Source organism: Bactrocera oleae, chromosome 5 (genome assembly GCF_042242935.1).
Source record: "Bactrocera oleae isolate idBacOlea1 chromosome 5, idBacOlea1, whole genome shotgun sequence".
NCBI classification, from domain to species: Eukaryota; Metazoa; Arthropoda; class Insecta; order Diptera; family Tephritidae; genus Bactrocera; species Bactrocera oleae.
The window spans coordinates 7,062,738-7,082,206 of NC_091539.1; the positions used below are offsets into that span (position 1 = coordinate 7,062,738).

A 19,469-nucleotide genomic window follows, 5' to 3' on the forward strand; every position below is an offset into this window, starting at 1 on the left:
TGTGTGGCAACAATCTGTTTGGTAATGGCGTTTAAATTTTTTTGTATTTGATAAAAATTACTATGTTTTTATCAACATTTTTCCCAGCAACAAATTTTCATTTGCAATATGCCAGGACATGGCATGATTTTCAAAGCGTTTAGCAAAAAAAAAATCATTTAGTGTCTTGAAAACTGTGCTTTTGTCAACTGCTGCATATTTTAAATGAAAACTTGTTTAAATAAAATATTTATAAATAGTTGCATTAGCTCTTCGTAAGTAGCCACTTGCTAAACGTTATTTCCATTTATTTTTAAACACCAATTTTAATGCCTTTTTTTTTAGTTTTTCAAATACTCACCAAACCTGACTTCCTGCGTACAAAATTTATAAGTTTTCTTTTATTTGAATTTATTTTTTCTTGTATTCTCTACTCCTGTTGCTCATTGAAATTTGGTTTGGCTTAATTTGCTTTTCATGTTTTCAATTACAATTCTACATGTTTACTAATAAATATTTAATTTTTTTTGGCACTTTTCCCGCATTTAGGATTACAAACAACTTGAGCTTTCCTGTGAGACCGTCGAGGATGTGGAATCGTGGAAGGCTTCATTCCTACGCGCCGGCGTATACCCCGAGAAACAAGTGGCACAGGAGAATGGTGATGAGGTAAGTTGTTTTGCATACTAAAAATAAATATTTTTGTGTAATTTCATGTAGGTATGCAAAGTATATGCATATGTGCTGCACATATGTATGTATATGCGAAAAATTATTTGTGTACATTTAGTATATTGAATATATTATATATTGTATATTAATTGTGGCCTGTTCACATTTAGACTGGCTGGGAAGTTTTCAACTGGCTATATAAATGTCAAACCTTTTTTTTTTGTAATAAATACATTCCTGAAATGAAAAACAACGTTACACCCACTCCACTACCTGTGTTGCCAATGTTTACGGAATTTAAATAAAAATATTTTGTTAAATTATAAAAAAAAAATTTAGTAAATTTAAAAAAAAAAAGAGAATATTTTGTTAAATTTTCAAAATAAAACAATTTTTTAATTTAAAAAAAATATATACACATTTTATTTAATTAAAAAAATATTTTGTTTGATTTAAAAAAAAAAAAATAAATTTTGTTAAATTATTATGATATTTTTGGGATTAAAAAAAAATATTCCAAATTTATGTCTCAATTAATAAAACTTTTAGTATTTTTATATAAACAATAGCGGTTGAAAACTTACCTAGTTCGCTACTGTCAATGTTGCTTATTAAATAATGTTGTAAAAGTCGACTTTGTCAACACCTGAGTCTATCTGTTTCTTTATTTCTCTAATATTTGGACTTACATTCTCTCTAAACTGAGGCTTAATATTAAAATGACTCCAATTCCTAGCCAAAAATTTGTTTTCAAATCTAATTTTTATTTGGTTTTACTTTTTTTTAATAAATATAACAAAATTTTGATTGTAAATTGCTCTTGAACAAGAACCCTAACTTCAACCTTGTCCTTCCACCTCCTTTACCCAATTTAATGTATGTAATTAAATTGAAATTACTAACCCACACACACACAGAGTTACACATTAAGCTACGTAAATAAAATAAATAATTATTATTGAAAATTAGTTTTAAAAAATGTCAACAATCCAAACTACTTTTGTAACGCAAACTTTCGTATATTTCTCTGTTTTATCGAATTTTACTCCATAGCAGGAAGGACAAGAGGTTTGTTTCACTTAATTCATAAACTTTTGGTATTTATTTTGCATTTTATTGGTACTTCGTAACATTATATAATGTATGGAAGTCATGGTTTTAACAACAGGAAAAAAAAGAAAATATAAATTTGTAAAAAAGCAAAACAAAATTAACAAAAATAATTTAATTTTAATTTGGTGAATTGGTTTTATGGTGCTTGACACTTAAGTTATGGTGTATTTTTTTTTTTGTATAAATAAGTATATTTATATTATAAGTTTTTATGATTTATTTATTTTTTTTTTGTTGTTAAATTTTTATATTCATTCATTATTATTTCATTTTATTTTACAAATAATTATTTAAGTTCAATAAGCCAGTAAATTTTATATAAAAGAAGAACTTCACTTACACTTTTAATTCGTCTTTTTTCTTATTTTTTCCAAATCTATTTTTGTACGATACTTAAATGAAAAAATGTGTAAAAAATATGAAATATGTACTACAGAAAACGAAAAACGTATGTTTGCAAAATCAATCAAATTAATTTTTTGTTGCGTATTCTTTTTTTAACCGTTAATTTTTTTACTGTTCATTTTGTTTGTTATGCGTATGTGTGGTGCAAATGTGAATACATATTAACCACCCTGTTTATTTAAATTATTCGATAAAACGAATTCCTTGTTATCGCTGCTAATTTGTTTTGTTAATTTTTTCTTGCTTTGAGTTAAATATTACTTGGAACAGCAACCGACGCAAATGCAGATAAATACAGCAAATTATAATTCTTGTAATTGATATTTGATAATAAATTTGAATAGTGCGTTAATTTTTTTTTTTTTTAAATATAAAACTCTTAGATAAATTTAATTTCGTTAAGGTTTCTTTTTGTTATATTTATCATTAAAATTAAATTTCTCAACAAAAAATTTTTAATTTAATTATTTTCTATTTCTTTATTTTATTAAATTTTTTTATATACATTTATATATATATATATTTTTTTTATATATTTTATTTTATTTGTTTTTTTTTTTAATTTTTTATATATTATATTTTATATTGTTTTTTTTTTTTAATTTTTTATATAGTTTTTAAATTTTATTTTACTGTTTTTATATTTTATTTTATTTTTTTTTTAAGTTTTTTTATTTAGTGGTTTTCTTTATATTTTTAATTTCGTTTATTTTTTTATTTCGCTTAAAATGTTACATTTTATTGAAATTTTCTATTTATTTTTCATTATTTCAACATTCATTACTGATATTTTTTTTTTTACTTTTACATCGGGTTGGGTTCGTTCAGTTTCTGAAAAAAGTTTAATTTTGGTTTTAAACTTTTTTAACGAATTTTATATATATTTTTTCAATTTATATCTCTTCTTTTAAATAAGTAATAAAATTAGACTTTAATTTATGTTTTTATGAATTGTTCATAACAACTTGTATTAGAAATATCTGCTGGAATTCCTTGCATAATAACTTCGGCGGCTGTTGCTATTTTTAAATATGGGCGCATACATATCTAAACTCTAACTAAAATTCAAAATCGATCAAAAAATATCGATTTAAATATGTTATATATATGCGTCCTTTTTTATGCATAGTTCTCGGATTAATTATTTCGACTAGCTTACGGTTAATTTCTTGTTTATTGTTATACGTTTATTTGTTATACGTTATTTGTTCGTTTTCTATATTTCGTTCAATAAAATCTCAGTGGCTTAAAAAGTCTTTACCAACCTGCACCATATAAGGCTTCTTACATTTTTTTTGTTCAAATCATCCCGTCATCATATTTGAAATACCTTCAATGAAACAAGGAAAAACAAACAACCTCAAGTACCTTTTATCTCAAACAGTTAAACAAATAAATCAATATTTCACTACCATAAATATGAAAACCTCAATATAATGATTAAATTTCAAAATTTCCCTACAATTTTGCGATGTATGAATCGATTTCCTACTATCGATTTTTTGATCGTGATATAATTATTCATTATTATAATTAAATGGTATCGAAAGTGTTATCACAAATTAGTTTTGATCCAACAGTTTTCGAGAAAAACGTGTTTAAAGTTTTAGGAGCCGATTGCACAAGTTAAAAAATTCTTACAAATAGGCAGATATGAGCTATTGTCGCATCAATTTAAAATTTTCGAAACATTTTTTTTTTTAAATATACATTGTACAAGTATGTACTTATTTATTCGAGATTTAAGCCTAAAAAATCGATTTTTTGAAATTCACAAGTAAATATAACGCCTTGAATAATATATCGATATTTAATTGCTCAATTTACTCAGATACTACTCGAGTACCAATTCTAAATATTCTTTCTTCTTTGCAACCGATTGTGACAAAACTAAACTTACATAGCCTTATTTCGAAATGAAAACAATTTTATTTAAACGTTCGTTCTGAAATTATCAATCAGTGGGTGTTAGAAAAAAACACTGTTTCTTGTTAAACTCTTCCACGATCAAAACTTTTTTTTGAAACATCAGTAGTATGTCCCCTAAAGGATTAAAGTTCAAAGTTATTTTTAACAGTTTATCGAAATACACACACAACACATAATACATAAACACTTACTATATAAATACTAACTCATTATTTCATAAATGTTCGGTGTTTCAGTAAAAGGTGTGGCACAGTTTTTTCCAAATTAATTGACATCTGAGACTGTTAGCAAATGTCAATATTTGACAAGTGTCACACAATCAGCTGTCTAATTTTTTGTTTTTTTAATTTTTGGTAAATATTATGGAAAAAATAATAAGTTGGTATAACATGTGTATGATACTTATTGGTTGAATTTTTATTTTATATAATATTATATAATCATCGTTGTAATTCAAAATTGGTAACGGCTTTTATTATAAAACATTGTTAGTAAAAGTTTCTATTTGGTTAAATGTGAATTTGATATTAAAATTTTCGGGTTTTCGTTTTTAAATGTTTATAATACTCTTATATAATACTTACATTGTATTTCTATTGTTTCATTATTATTTTGCTACACAAAATTGCTCCATATCTATATTTTTTATTTGCTCTTCACGTCATAAACGTACTCACTACGTCAATCAATTGCGATAACTTTTACCGATAATTAAATTCAAATAAATTATGTGAGTACTGCTACTCTCTAACGTAATACTGCAAATTTTTTTACTGAATCGTGTTTTTTGAACTAAACTTTAATTATTGCTGTTGTTATGAATACATTTTTTCGCATTTTATTCAATACAATACATTATACAATTTTCTGAGCCTTTGATCGATTCTTTGATTTATATATAAATTTTTTGTTTAAGTGTATTCTCCATATAATTCAAAAGCGATAAATATAATAACCGCTTAGTTCATTCAGTTTTTTTATACTCTCGCAACCTGTTGCTACAGAGTATAATAGTTTTGTTCACCTAACGGTTGTTTGTATCACCTAAAATTAATCGAGTTAGATATAGGGTTATATATATATATAAATGATCAGGATGAAGAGACGAGTTGAAATCCGGGTGACTGTCTGTCCGTCCGTCCGTCTGTCCGTCCGTCTGTCCGTCCGTCCGTGCAAGCTCTAACTTGAGTAAAAATTGAGATATCTTTATGAAACTTGGTAGACATGTTTCATGGTACCGTGAGACGGTTGGTATTGCAGATGGGCGTAATCGGACCACTGCCACGCCCACAAAACGCCATTAATCAAAAACAAATAACTTGCCATAACTAAGCTCCGCAATAAGATACAAGACTTTTATTTGGTACACAGGATCACATTAGGGAGGGGCATCTGCAGTTAAAATGTTTTTTTAAAAAGTGGGCGTGGTCCCGCCTCTAATAGGTTTAATGTGCATATCTCCTAAACCGCTAATGCTATAATAACAAAATTCACTGGAAGCAAATGTTTTTAGCACTTCTATTGACGGTGTGAAAATAGTTGAAATCGGGTGGCAACTCCGCCCACTCCCCATATAACGGTACTGTTAAAAACTACTAAAAGCTCGATAAATCAAGCACTAAACACGCCAGAGACGTTAAATTTTATCTCTGAGATGGTATAAGATGACTTTATAGGAACCGCGTTCAAAATTAGACAGTGGGCGTGGCACAGCCCACTTTTAGGTGAAAACCCATATCTTGAGATCTGCTTAACCGATTTCAACCAAATTCGGTGCGTAACGTTCTTTTCATGTTTCTATGTCATAGTGCGAAAATGGGCGAAATCGGATTACAACCACGCCTATTTTCCATATGACACCATTTTAAATACCACTTGATTCTTTCACTTTCCACTATGCAAATCAAGCAACAATGATTATATCGGCGTAAAACTTTGCGTGAATAATACGTTTAAAGTATGCCACCTTGTGACCAAAAATTTTCTAAATCGAACCAAAACTGTTCAAGCCCCTAGGTACTGAATATGTGGACCCCAGTGCCTATAGTTGACCTTCTACCGAAAATATCAGTCAATCCACAAAGAAATCTCAAACGAGTATACCATTTGACTTTGCGAGAGTATAAAATGTTCGGTTACATCCGAACTTAGCCCTTCCTTACTTGTTTAAATTAATACTATTTATTTACTAGAGAAAAAATATTTACAAATTTTTAAATGTTGAATATCTTGTGACAACATTGCATTGGAATATCTCTGAGATTTTATTTGACATTTGATTTTTTTGAAAGTGCTTGATATTTAATATTTATCCTATATGAATTTATAAGCTATTTTCTATTTACCTATTTTTCAATATTTTTTTCCGACTGTTTACTACTAACACATTGAATGAGAAACTCTCTAATGGAAATTTGTTGCAATGGGATTACTTACGCTATAATTATTATATTTATGATTTTTTATTGATTTGAGAGAAAGAAAATTTGTACATATCCATTTTTTTCTTTTTTCTTTCCCTTTTCCTAAATATTTAAATTTTTTAAAATAAATATAAAAAAAATACTAAAACTACTCAAATGAATTGTACAACAATTGACAATATAAAATAAAAAAAAATACGTATGTGTAATGCTTTCGCTGCCGCTGCTACCTTTGCTGCTGCTGCACATACGCACACACACTCACTACTCTTTCTCTCACATCCACACCTGTTTACACACAAATTACAACAACTTTGTGTTCATCACCATAAATCACCAACACAATTTGTTCACCCACCACTGTTACCGTTATGCGCTGCATCCAACAACAGTCCGCCAGCGAAGAGAGCGCAACGGATCCGCAATTGGAACGTCAAGTGGAGACCATACGCAATTTGGTTGACTCATACATGAAGATTGTCACAAAGACCACACGTGATATGGTACCCAAATCTATAATGATGTTGATTATTAATAATACAAAAGATTTCATTAACGGCGAACTGTTGGCGCATTTGTATGCCACAGGTGATCAGGTGAGTGCATGTGATCTGGTTTTTGGTTATAAATTTTGAAAAATGTCCATTACTTCACTCATAATGTCACTTCTTCTTTTATAGGCACAAATGATGGAAGAATCGGCGGAATCAGCTACAAAACGTGAGGAGATGTTACGCATGTACCATGCCTGCAAGGAATCGCTTAGAATTATTGGTAAATAGCGCTGTAGATAGAGAGCTTTAATTTAAACCATTTACTATTTGAAAATACAATAGGTTATAGTTACATATCTGTGACAAACAAGCATTTTGATGCCTTCAGCCATATTTTAAGTCTTTTATTTCAAAATTTTGATTGCTTCTTTATTAGTTATTCTAAAAACCAGCAATATGTAATTAAATTAACATGTTGAACACTGCACGTATATTTATGACCTATTCTAACATAAAAAAAAGCATTTTCGAAAAAAATATTTTAACCTCAAAAAACATACTTAATTTACAAAAAAATATTCTAATTTCAAAAAACATATTTATTTACAAAAAAAAATATTATTTTAATGATTTTTTTTTGTATTTTAACTTTTTTTAAACACAAATTTAAAATAATATTATTTTTCAGGCGATGTTTCCATGGCCACAGTGTCGTCACCGCTACCACCTCCCGTCAAAAATGACTGGTTGCCCAGCGGCTTGGATAATCCACGTCTCTCACCACCCAGTCCTGGTGGTCCACGCAAACCAGCACCTACATCACAGGTAAAATATAAAAATAGATACTTAAATTACAAATTTTATTATGATTACCTCGGATGCTCGGTCCATATAAAAATATTAAGGCTTCTAATAGTTAAGCACTCTCAGAGAGAGCTGTGGATATTTACTACTTTATTTTGTGAATACTGTTTTCACAGTTTATCGGTTTTGAAGGAATTATTTTAACTGTTATCACTGCATTGTAAAATAAAAGGTTTGACTGATATAGTTTTCATATATTAAAAAACGGACAAAATATAATTTTCTAGGAACTTGGAGGAACAAATACAGTTTATCAGCTAAGAATCATTATTTATTCGATCAGTATAATATTTTTGAATATAATTTATTAAGTTTTAGTAAATATTTGATAACTGATTTTTTTCGAAATTTCGCGGTTTATACCATAATAAATAATCAAATATTTTTCGCTTATATTTAAATTATTTTTTCCTCACTTACAGGGCTCTTCAGGCAGCGCCGGTGGACGCGGCCCACCACCACCACCCGCTTCAGGGCGCCCGGCACCAGCGATTCCCAATCGCCCAGGCGGCGGTGCACCACCATTGCCAGGCGGCCGTCCTGGCGGCGCTTTGCCACCACCACTATTACCTTCGTAAGTATAGATAATTAAATTTTATTTTATTATTTTTTTGAGTATTATATACATATATTTCTAATATTCAATTTTTTTAAGTTTTGCTTGAGTTTTATTTTTTTGTTAGTTATATTTGTAAGTTGTTTATCGTTTTTCAAAGAAACAAATATTCAACAAGTATTGAGCAAAATCAGTTGATTCAAAAATATTTTACAAAATCAGTCATCATACAATTTTATTAGCTTCTTAATACAAGTAGAATATTTATTACACATAATTAATGAAATTTTTAATTTATCGACGGTTGGGACCTCTTTTTTGCTTCAAAACACACGCCTTTGCACTACTATTAGGATTAAAAAGTTACACACTATTTAAAATAATGCTGTTTAAATAATTATAATTTTAAATTTAATTTTTGTCAAGGTCATGTATTAAAATTCTACCTAAGACTTAATAGGAAAAAGATTTTGGGATCTATTAACTTAGTTAAAATACTTTTTAAATGCATAACCTAAGCCATGTGCGTTCATTTCTCGAACTATGTAGGGGTTAAGGAAGATTTTTTTATTTACATGCCTAATCACTACATTTTCATGAACTAAAATAAAAACGTGAACTAAAACAAAAGGTACACAATATCTGAATATGGGATATACAATATATTATTGTTATCGATAATATTTGTGTTCATTAATTTTTAGCGATAACAATTTTTATCAAAAAAAGTTTCACCGATAAAGTTTTTATCGATACGAATTTTTTACCGGTAATAATTTTTGTCGATTTTTTTTATCGATACCAATAAATCCTTTCTTTAAATAAATATTTTATATTCATATATTCATTCGGTACCTAACCTGTGTTCAAAACTAGTATTTATTTGGGGTGCTTTAAATTCAATTACATGCTTCCAATTTAACAAACGTTTCATCATTTTCATTGTATTAATTTGTTGATTTTAACTAATATGTACATATTTATGTATGCCTCATCAAATTCATACATTTGAAATATAATTTCTACTTACTTTTTTTTATCCATGATCATTTGGTTAAAGTTGTATATAGAATTTTCACAATATTTTCTAACACTTGAAAAAAAAGAAAAATAAACCAAAATGTTTTTGTCTCTTTTCTTCCTTTCTCCCAAAATGCTCGCTTACTTTTTGCACACGATTCTGTGTGTGTCTACAAAACTTGCTAACACCAAAAATGGCACTATTAAACAAAAACATATTTTTTGTCTCTTTTTATCACAATCACAATAATTCAAATATAATATAAAAAAATAAATGTTATCAAAAAATATTATATTAATATGCATAAAAATAAAACAATCAAAAAAATCAAAAATAATAATTTAATTTAAAAAAATAATAAAATAAACTAATTAACGTAATAATAAAACTAAATAACATAATAAATAAACAAAAAAATTATTACATACAAACCATCCACCTACCCTAATACAAAATACAACTCCGCGTTTTTGGTTATTTTAAAAGTCGTCGCTAAATCAACTACATCGCACTTGAAATGTGTTTACAAATACCTATCCTCCTACCATTACATATAAATCTAATTAATTAAAAGAAATTATATAAGCAAACAAATATCTACCGGCATCTCAATGTAAACATTTCATGCAAATAATGGCAATAATGAAGAAAAAATATTTATTAACAGTATAATATATATAAACCACAAACCAATTTGTTTCTTGCCATAAAAAAAAAAATAAAAATAAAAATAAAAATAAAAATAAAAAAAAATTGTCACCCAAATATTAAGTTTTTGAAAACTTGCAGCAGCAAATTAAACGCAAACAAATAAAGTAAACCTATACAAATGCATATATAAAATTAGTGTAAGATAGCGCGTTTTTGCCACAAAACACAAAAAAAAAAACAATAAAAAAAAGAGAAATAAAACGTTTTGAAAAATAACAAAATTTCATTTGAGTTGTTTTGTAAAATCGCAGAAACAATTCAACGCTTATTGCAAAACTAAAAATGTAATAAAAAATAGCAAAGAAACTTCGATATTTAACAAAATATATAAATAAAATAAAATTAATAATAAAAAATAAAGAAAAGTAAAAAATATAACACATAAAATAACAATGTTAAACATAGTAAATCAACTGCATATACATATACTTATATTTAAATAATCACTAAAATGTTTGCCATTATTTCTAGGCATATTGTTGTTATTGATTGTAATGAAAATATGCAATAAAAGTTAATTACAATAAAAAAATACGAATAATGTTTTTAAGTAATATTTTTTTGAGCAGTACGAATGCCTTAATGTATAAAAAAAAAAGTTTGGTATAATTTTAAAGTATTTCAGTTTTTAAAATTTGTATGAGAAACATATTTTTCAGTTAAAATTTTGTGTTATTGATATTTGTTTAAAAAATTTTGCTTTATAAAAATTAATATAAATAATTGTCTAAACATTTTTTATTGTAAATTAATTTATTCATTTATGAATACTTTCACTATTTCACGCAACATTGTGAATATCCTCATAGAGCAATGTAACTCGAACTAGCGAGTAGCGTCTTGTGGTTTGCTATTCAGAAGAAAAAATAAGTTGCGGCTGGCTATATTCGGCGCTAGGAATTTTTTTTAGCTCATAACAGATCTTTGTCTGAAATTTTGTGGCCCAATTAAGTTGTTTTTTGTTTTTGAATTTTTTTTTTTGAGAAGTGTTCTTATATAATATTTCCCATACCAAGCTATCATTTTGTTGCGCTTTTTGTATGTTTGTATGTTCATTTCATCATCATTCTGTTGTGACTAATTTATGTGTTTTTGTTTAAGGAAATATATTTATTTAATTTTTTTTGTTATCATTATCAAAAACAGGCATTTATTGTTATACTTATACATATATATTTTTTTAATGTTTTTTTTTGATTAGGTATTGCTTTTTTTGTTATGAAATGTATATATCTTTTACAATAATCTGTTAAAAAAAAATTTAAACTCATAAACTACAGCTATTTACAGTTAATTAAATTTTTTTCGAATAGTTTTTAGGCCAAATTTGCAAGGTAATTTGTAGTTTTTTTTTTATAAAAAATATTTAATTGTTTAGCATTATTTTGTTATTATTTTATTTTATCATATAATAGCTATATTCTATTTATTTGATATTACAAATAAATAAAAAAAATTTAATATATATTTTTGTAAAATTTTTAATTTATTTATTTTTAGTTAAAATTTTTAATTTTTTAACTTTAAAAAATTTTTTTAATTATTTTTCCACTAATGATTCTTATAATTTTTTTCGCAGTTAAATTTAAATTAATGTAGTAGTTAATTATATTTTCACGAAAAAATCTCGCTTATAGAAATTTAGTTAAAAAGGGGTTTCAAACGTTTCGATAAATTTACATTTTTCACAACCGATACTCGTTACAAAATATTTTTTTTTTTCGAATTTTGTTCGTTTGTTCATTAATTGTTTGTATAACAATAAAAAAATAAACGAGACACACAGAAACACCTACAAATTCTATAAATACCAAATAATAATACCACAAAAAAAAATGAAAATCAACAAATCTTTTTTGCCAACCGGCAACTCTTGTCCTTTAAAGCCGTGTCACCGGAGCGGTTGGCGGCGCAATTACGCAACAATCTGGAGCAAACCGTTACATACCGGCGAGTATGCAGGGACAGGTGAACCAAGTCGTGGGCCAGGCAGCCGTGAATGAACTTTCGAACGTTTTTGCGACACGTTTCAAGTAAACAATTGAAAAAAAAGCTTACCAATAAAATTTCAAAAAAAAATTTTGCATTTGTCTTGCGAAATTAAAATATGAAATGCTAAGCTTTGGTTACTAATTACTGCAACAAAACAACCAACTAAAATTAAAAACAAACATTTATTAAGCAAATTTCTACACATAAAAACAAACGCACCCATATACATACACACATACCACAGTATTGACTGCGTTACGCATTTGTTGTGTATGTGTTGTTGTGTTCGAATTTCATTAGTTTTAGTTATTATTGACTTTTAATTAATTTGCTTATGTGTTTGTTATGTTTCCTAAATACTGAATTCTTTGCTTCTCATTTTTTAATTACTAAAATTATAAATTTTATTTAGTTTACATTGTTATGCTTTCTTTTAATTATCAGTTCATTTATTTTATTTAAAATTCATCAGAAATCTCGTTAATATGTTTTTTTTTTTACAAATTTTTCTCAAAACCCCATAAAATATTATATAGGAAAGAAATTTCAAAACAAAAAAAAAGTTATTGGAAAAAAATTTTTGAAATTCACGATATTGTTTAAAACAATTAAAGTTCTCTTAGTGTTGTAAATATAATATGTACTATATTATTATTTTTTAATTAGGTAATATTTTTAATTTTTGTTAATAGCCTTTTTTCCATATTTTATACTTTTTTAGTTCTTTTTTAAATTAAAAAAAAAATTTTTTGTAAATTTTTTTTTATAAATTTTTAATTTTTTTTATAAATTGTTAAATTTTTAAAAGTTTTTTTCTTTTTAAATTTTTTTAACATTTTTTTTTTAATTTTCTAAAAAGTATTTTATTTTTTGTACTTTGATTATTTATTTCATATTTATTTCATATTTTTTTATATTGTTTTATTTAATTTTTAATTTAATTTTTTTTATTTTTTAATTCTTTAAATTCATTATTAGTGTTTGTATTTTTCTTTTAATAAATAAATTTTTTGTCATACATTTGATAACTTCTGAAAATTCAAAAAATTATTAAATATTTTTTGGTATTTTTATGACATATTGAATATTTTTTATTTTTCTTACATATTTAAAATATGTTTTATTTTTGTTACATATTTAATATTTTTTATTTTGTTTTGCATGTTATTTTATTTATATTTATATTTTTTATTTTATTATTATTATTGTTTTTTTTCCTTTTAATTTTTTTTTTAATTATGCTGACGTTTCTCTGACGTTTGAATTTTCGATAAATTTATTACTCTTCGATAAACCAGCAAACCTAAATACATACATATTTACATACATACAATGAACAAGCAAATTTAATTAAATACGTATACACACACATATACAATATTATACATATAAACAATTATTTAGGGAATTAAACAAATGCGTTAAGTATACATATTAAAATTGAAACAAAAACAAAAAAGAAGAGACAAGAAAAATTCTTAAAGTAATGAAAAATACAATTACAATTAATCTACAATTTAAGTACATAAGTAATTGAATTAAAAATTCGTTGTTGCTATTTGTGTGTTAATGTAGTAAATAATGAAAAAATTATTATACTATAAAAAATATTTATAAACATACTCAATTATTCACTGCTCTTTTAATGCATACGCACTTAATATGTGAACTACATAGATTTATGATGACAAATGTTTAAATTTGAATGTTGTAAAAAATGCAACTTTGCGTATGCAAACTAAGTTGTTTTTGTGACAACTCTATAACGATATTAGAATTTAGTTACCACTTTACTGCTATTTCGCAAAGTATTTAAATGCAGTTATGTGTATTTGCTTTCAATTGTTGAACATTATTGCATATTTTAATAAAAAAAAAGTACACAATAACAACAACAAAGCTAAAAAATTGTATTGTATGTATGTATTAAAATAGTTGCTTATAATAAAGTTAATTGAAACAGTATACATAAATATATATAAAATACAAATTTTTCATTGCGCGTGCCCGAACAAAGTAAGGTTGGATGCAGAGATTCGTGCACAAGGCAAACGAAATATAATTATTTTTTATTTCTATATTCTATTATATCATATGATTTAGAAAAAATATTTTAATAAATAGGCAATTTTTTAGATTATGTCAGTTGACAATCTACGGATTATGTCAACTTTAGCAATCAATTAATTGATATGCTGCGAAAGAAATTAAATTCCACAGTATTTCTGTTCTCTTAAGCTCTATCGGCTTAACATAACTATTTTCTCGACTTAGTTTAAAAATATATATCTACATATGTGCTTGTATATTTTTTATTTTTATTTTATATAATTATTTTTATATACATTTTTTTAATATAAATTTTTTTACTATAATTTTTTTGTATATTTAATTTTGTTTATTTATTTATTTTCAATCAAAACTGTTTATTTTTTATTTTTTAATAATTGTTTGATATTTTAAAACTTGATTTTAACTTAAAAGTTATTGCTATTTTAAATCAAATTGATGGCAACTCTAAAAAGTTGTATTAAAACTGCTAAAGAATTATCTGTTTATTTTAAGTTTTTTAATATATTGCCAACAAATTTAATTAATTATTTAATTTTTTTTGTTGAAAATTGGGGTAACCCTGAAATAAAAGAATTGTAGGAAATATGAGCATTAAAAAATTATGAAAAAGACATACTTACATACATACAGCGCATTAAAATTAATTTTGTCTTGCAAAAAAATATAAAAATTGAAACAACCATGCATAACCTAACTAAGAAATAACGGTAAGCTACAAAGTATATACAACGCAAATTAACTTGACTACTAGAATAAGAGCAAACTTTTTAATTGAGTAAAAACAATTAGCGTGCTACAGTTAGGTGCAATTTTAGAACTCTAACGGTTTGTTCGAAGATTTCAAATGAAATTAAAATATACTGTTAAAAAATTATCGGACTTTATATGTTTGCATATAACTGTAGGTACAGAACGTAGTAGCGCTTTCGAGGCATTTGAATAATTTGAGGTGAGTTTAGAAAAATCAAAGTTTTACAAAGTAAAATTATAGACAGCATAAAAAAAACTACAATTAAACTATGCGTGCATTATCAATATGTATATGTATTAAAAATTTATATATCTTTAAATTCTCAAATAATTATTGCTATGCATATAACTAGTGTGTTATTTTTTTGAGTGTAGAAAAAATTTACTCTGATCCTTGATCTTAAAAACTTTAAAAAGCAACGCAAATCTCATGAAAAAACTATAAAAATACATATGTAAATATGTATAGTTAACTAAGTGCTCACCACATATACCCTAGATACATTAAAACAAAACATGCCACACATTACATAAAAAACTTGCGGTGGGGGAGCAATAATCGTTTTTTCGAAGTTATAAATGACATACTTACTGCTTTTAAGAAAATGCCAATAATATGCCTTAGCTGTTTTTGGTGTTCTTACTTACAAGTGTACGGTGTAGAATAGAGAAAATTACCGAAAGACGCGTGAACGAATGACAAATTGTATGGGGAGGCGAACGAAACACAAATAAAAGAAAAATATAAAATAAAAAAAACATAACCTATAAAATGATCATAATATAAAAATATAAAAAATGATAAAAATAAAAGTATGAAGCGAACAAAACATAAGAATAAATATTAAATAAAAAAAAATATTGCAAACTTGCTGCATAGAAACATCTAAAACACAATTGCGTAAAAAAATTTAGTAGTACTGTTAGAAAAACGCAGAGAAAAGTGCAAAAGTATAATTATTAGTTTTAAAATATACAAACATACATACTATTCAGCAATAATATTGATGAAAAGGAGTCAGCCGCTTTTGGAAACAAAAAAATAATAACATCAAGCATGTATTATTGCTGCTAAATAATATATGTACATTTTGAGCTGAGATTCCATTATAAGAGTAATAAATAAAAAATAATTATAAAAACAATCTTTACAAGTAAACGCGGAAGTAACTAGAAGCAAACTGACAAAGAAAATATTGTTTCCCTTTTTGAGTATGTAACAGTAAACCAAATTACCTGCTATTTATACCGTTAATAATTTTGACACTGAAAAACACGCCTGCAATTTTTGCAACCCTGATAAAACAATTTTAAACCATTTCTTCTAAAAAATTTTCATTTTTTTTTCCAGTATTTTGACAATTTGAACGCATAAATTATATGGCTTATAAAGAAAAACTTAGTTGGAAGTTATTACTGTGTCAAATGACAACAAAAAGCCGACAAAAACTAATATGCAAGTACATTTTTTTGCATTTAATTATTTTCTGACAGTACTTTAACGCGAATACTTTGTTGTATGTACTCGTACATGGTTGTATGTATACGTACGTCACATGAAAATCATGATTTTTTGCTGACGAAACTGTCATAATTTCGCAAGTTCGGTAGTAAACTGCAGTTCGATCTCAGTAAATAGGACAGTAAACAACTTTTACGTCATTATTTAGACTGCATTTGTTTGGCACAAATTAGTTTTTTTTTTATAATTTTCTCAGCGTTACTACTTTCGTAATACATTCTTTTTGGTTGCTATACAAAAATTGTTAATAAAATATTGCTTTAAATTTATTCGTTCATCTGTAGAAAACCTTTTGACAACGCCGCATCTGTCAGTTGATGGATTAACGCTATAATACCATCACATTCTTTACTCCTTTAGAATTTCACTCAAACAATACATAATTTATAAGCATTTAAATATATATTTCATATCTATGTACTTATGTATGTATAACTGAAGTAAATTTTTTGTGTGTCAAATTATTGGGCTCCTCCATAGTAGCCACCGTACTAAGCAAAATAAATAAATATATGATATATCAACATTTAATGCAATTAAGGTTTGCATTATAAAACACCTTATATGAATCTATAATGCAACATAAATGAAACAGCAGTGAATTACGCAAGGAAATGTTATGAATAAAATATATATTATATTAAATACAAATTTTGTTATTTTATTAATTGACATCATACAGTTCGTAAAGTGACATTATGATGAACTGTTTGCCAAAATAAGCGCACAGTCTTATTTCTTTATTTTTGAAATCATGGCAAATCATGGTAGAAAGTAATATTGTATTATATTTTCTTGCAATAGATCACAAATCATCACTGCATTCTTAACCATTCGCCGGTTAATTTAACTACTAAAAATTTAAATTATAAACATTTGCTCTGTCTGACTTTTGTCAATTTAGTGCGTAGATAGCCCACTTGTCTGTTTTCGGTGCTGGGCATTTTCTCTCTATTTACCTAATCTTTCACGCTTTTACTACAATCACTGTATATTCCACAAACGCCAAGGTGAGTGTACGCTAAATTTTATTTAAAAACAAACAAAAGTGCATATATGTATATAAAACTAATGTCTGTGCCACACAGCAACTCTATAACTAATATTTAACTGCACACGTATTTATTTTGTATATTTAGTTTCTTTCAACTATGCAGCTGCCCTCTATCTCGTTTTCACTCTTTTGTGATACTTTTTTTTATGCATTTTTATTTACTTTTCTAACTTTTAATTCGCTCAAATTTTCTTCCCACAGTCGTCCTGTGCCGAATGCGCCACCCAAGCTGCCGGAACGACCTTCATATTATGGCAACACCACAAACGGGCGGCCATACTAAGCAGACAATGCAAATGGCGGTTGTGCCATTTAGAAGTACTCGTATTGCGAGTGGATTCCACCGCTTTTGTTGGTGTTCGTATGCAACAATAGACACAATTAGACTTTAAATATTAACAAGAAGGTAGCGAAAGCAAAATAGCGTTTAAATTGATAAGATTGACAAACGCCTAATTGAACTTAGTGTTTAGCAAAAGTTTAAAAGCGAAAAAAAAAGGAAATTTGAAAGTATAAACAGCGCGTAGTTTTTTCTTGTGTGCGCGCACGTTAAATTTGTAATTTGTGGCCGTAATCACAGTTTGTATGTATAGTATGTGGTGTGCACAATTTTTCATTTGTAGTTTAAAATTGTGGTTATTAGCTGATTTGTTTATTGCTCAACAGGCTTTAGTGCAAAAGAAATTAAATTTTTAGTCAGCAAAATGCATACAAAATTATCTGTAATATTGTTTCCAAACTGTAAAATGAATTGTTTTACAAGAAATGCTGAATAAAATACGTAAAGAAAATAAAAAATAAAGCTAACCTAACGCTTAAGCGTCTATTCAATCGCCTACCCGAAACTAACACAACATAATTTACCAAAATTGAATTTTCTTATTTAAAAATGCAAACGAAACATGTAAATACTTAAAACTTAGTAGCGAAAATAAATAATTTGTATGCCAGAATGATTAAATATCAGCTAAGCCACAGCTAAACACTTTGCAGCACACGCTTTCACAACTAAGTTTTCTATTAAAATCGATATTTTGTAAATAAATAAAAAATAAAAAATACACAATACATAATTATATATTAATTACAACTGCACAGCTACGTACAATTGTTAGCAAACAAATCGTGATGATCAGCTGATTTAAGTATTTCTTTTTTAATTAAAAATTAAAATTACTCCACTATAAATTTATAAATGCTACAATAAGTGTAGAAAATTAAAGTATAACATTATAGCGCTTTAAGTATTGTAACCATAATAGTAACAACAGTCAAGCTAAGTTCTGTATATTTAATACAAAAAAAATATTTAATTAAAAGAAAAAAAATAAATGAATATATTATAAAATTGTAAAACCGAATTTTGCTTATTTTTATGGCATAATAAAATGTTCGTAAGTATCGCTGCAATTCTAAAATTCTTGCAATTTTTCCATTTTTTTTCGCCACCACTTTAGTGAACGCAGAAATTTTAATTCTCACATGTGGCGACAGGATTTGCAGCAGGCGCTCAGAAGTCCACAACACAGGTGACCATGGCAAGCGATTTCATTTCATCCGTGTCACCTTGCAAACAACACACTTAACATAGACACAAACCTGGCACATAAAATATGATTTCGCATAAGCTGCTGCACCCTATACACAAACGCCTAAAAGCATGTAGCGTAAAAGCGCCATTGCGCGCAACTAAACACATTTCACATGTCAAACCAACACACCCCATTGCACCAGGTGTACAGAAGCGTTCAACAGGTAGTTGCGAGTCATTTTGCGTGCTTGCACAAACACACGCACACGTGCTTCGCGGTGCGGCTGCAGTTATTTACGCATAACTCATACATTTCTTAACCGATTTTGATGCTTGAGGTGTCAGATGGAAGCGTAGAGGAAGGCGGTGCAGCTGAAAGA

General features: G+C 26.7%; 1 protein-coding gene across 8 annotated transcripts in view; it reads left to right on the forward strand.

Annotated features, from left to right (window-relative positions):
* Positions 1-18,914, forward strand: part of shi (dynamin-1 shibire) — a 42,798-nt gene extending 23,884 nt beyond the window's left edge. For 5 of the 8 annotated variants that reach the window (XM_070109571.1, XM_070109575.1, XM_070109573.1 and 2 more), the window contains exons 10-17: positions 529-648; positions 1,705-1,719; positions 6,914-7,117; positions 7,202-7,295; positions 7,704-7,840; positions 8,302-8,453; positions 12,054-12,200; positions 17,760-18,914. In XM_070109571.1, coding sequence (XP_069965672.1) covers positions 529-648; positions 1,705-1,719; positions 6,914-7,117; positions 7,202-7,295; positions 7,704-7,840; positions 8,302-8,453; positions 12,054-12,200; positions 17,760-17,841 — 951 coding nt within the window. In that variant the 3' untranslated portion in view covers positions 17,842-18,914. Of the gene's footprint in view, positions 1-528; positions 649-1,704; positions 1,720-6,913; positions 7,118-7,201; positions 7,296-7,703; positions 7,841-8,301; positions 8,454-9,942; positions 10,700-12,053; positions 12,201-17,759 lie in introns of those variants that run through there. The other 3 variants (XM_070109577.1, XM_070109576.1, XM_070109578.1) reach the window with 3 other exon arrangements.
* Positions 18,915-19,469: the final 555 nt, after the last annotated feature.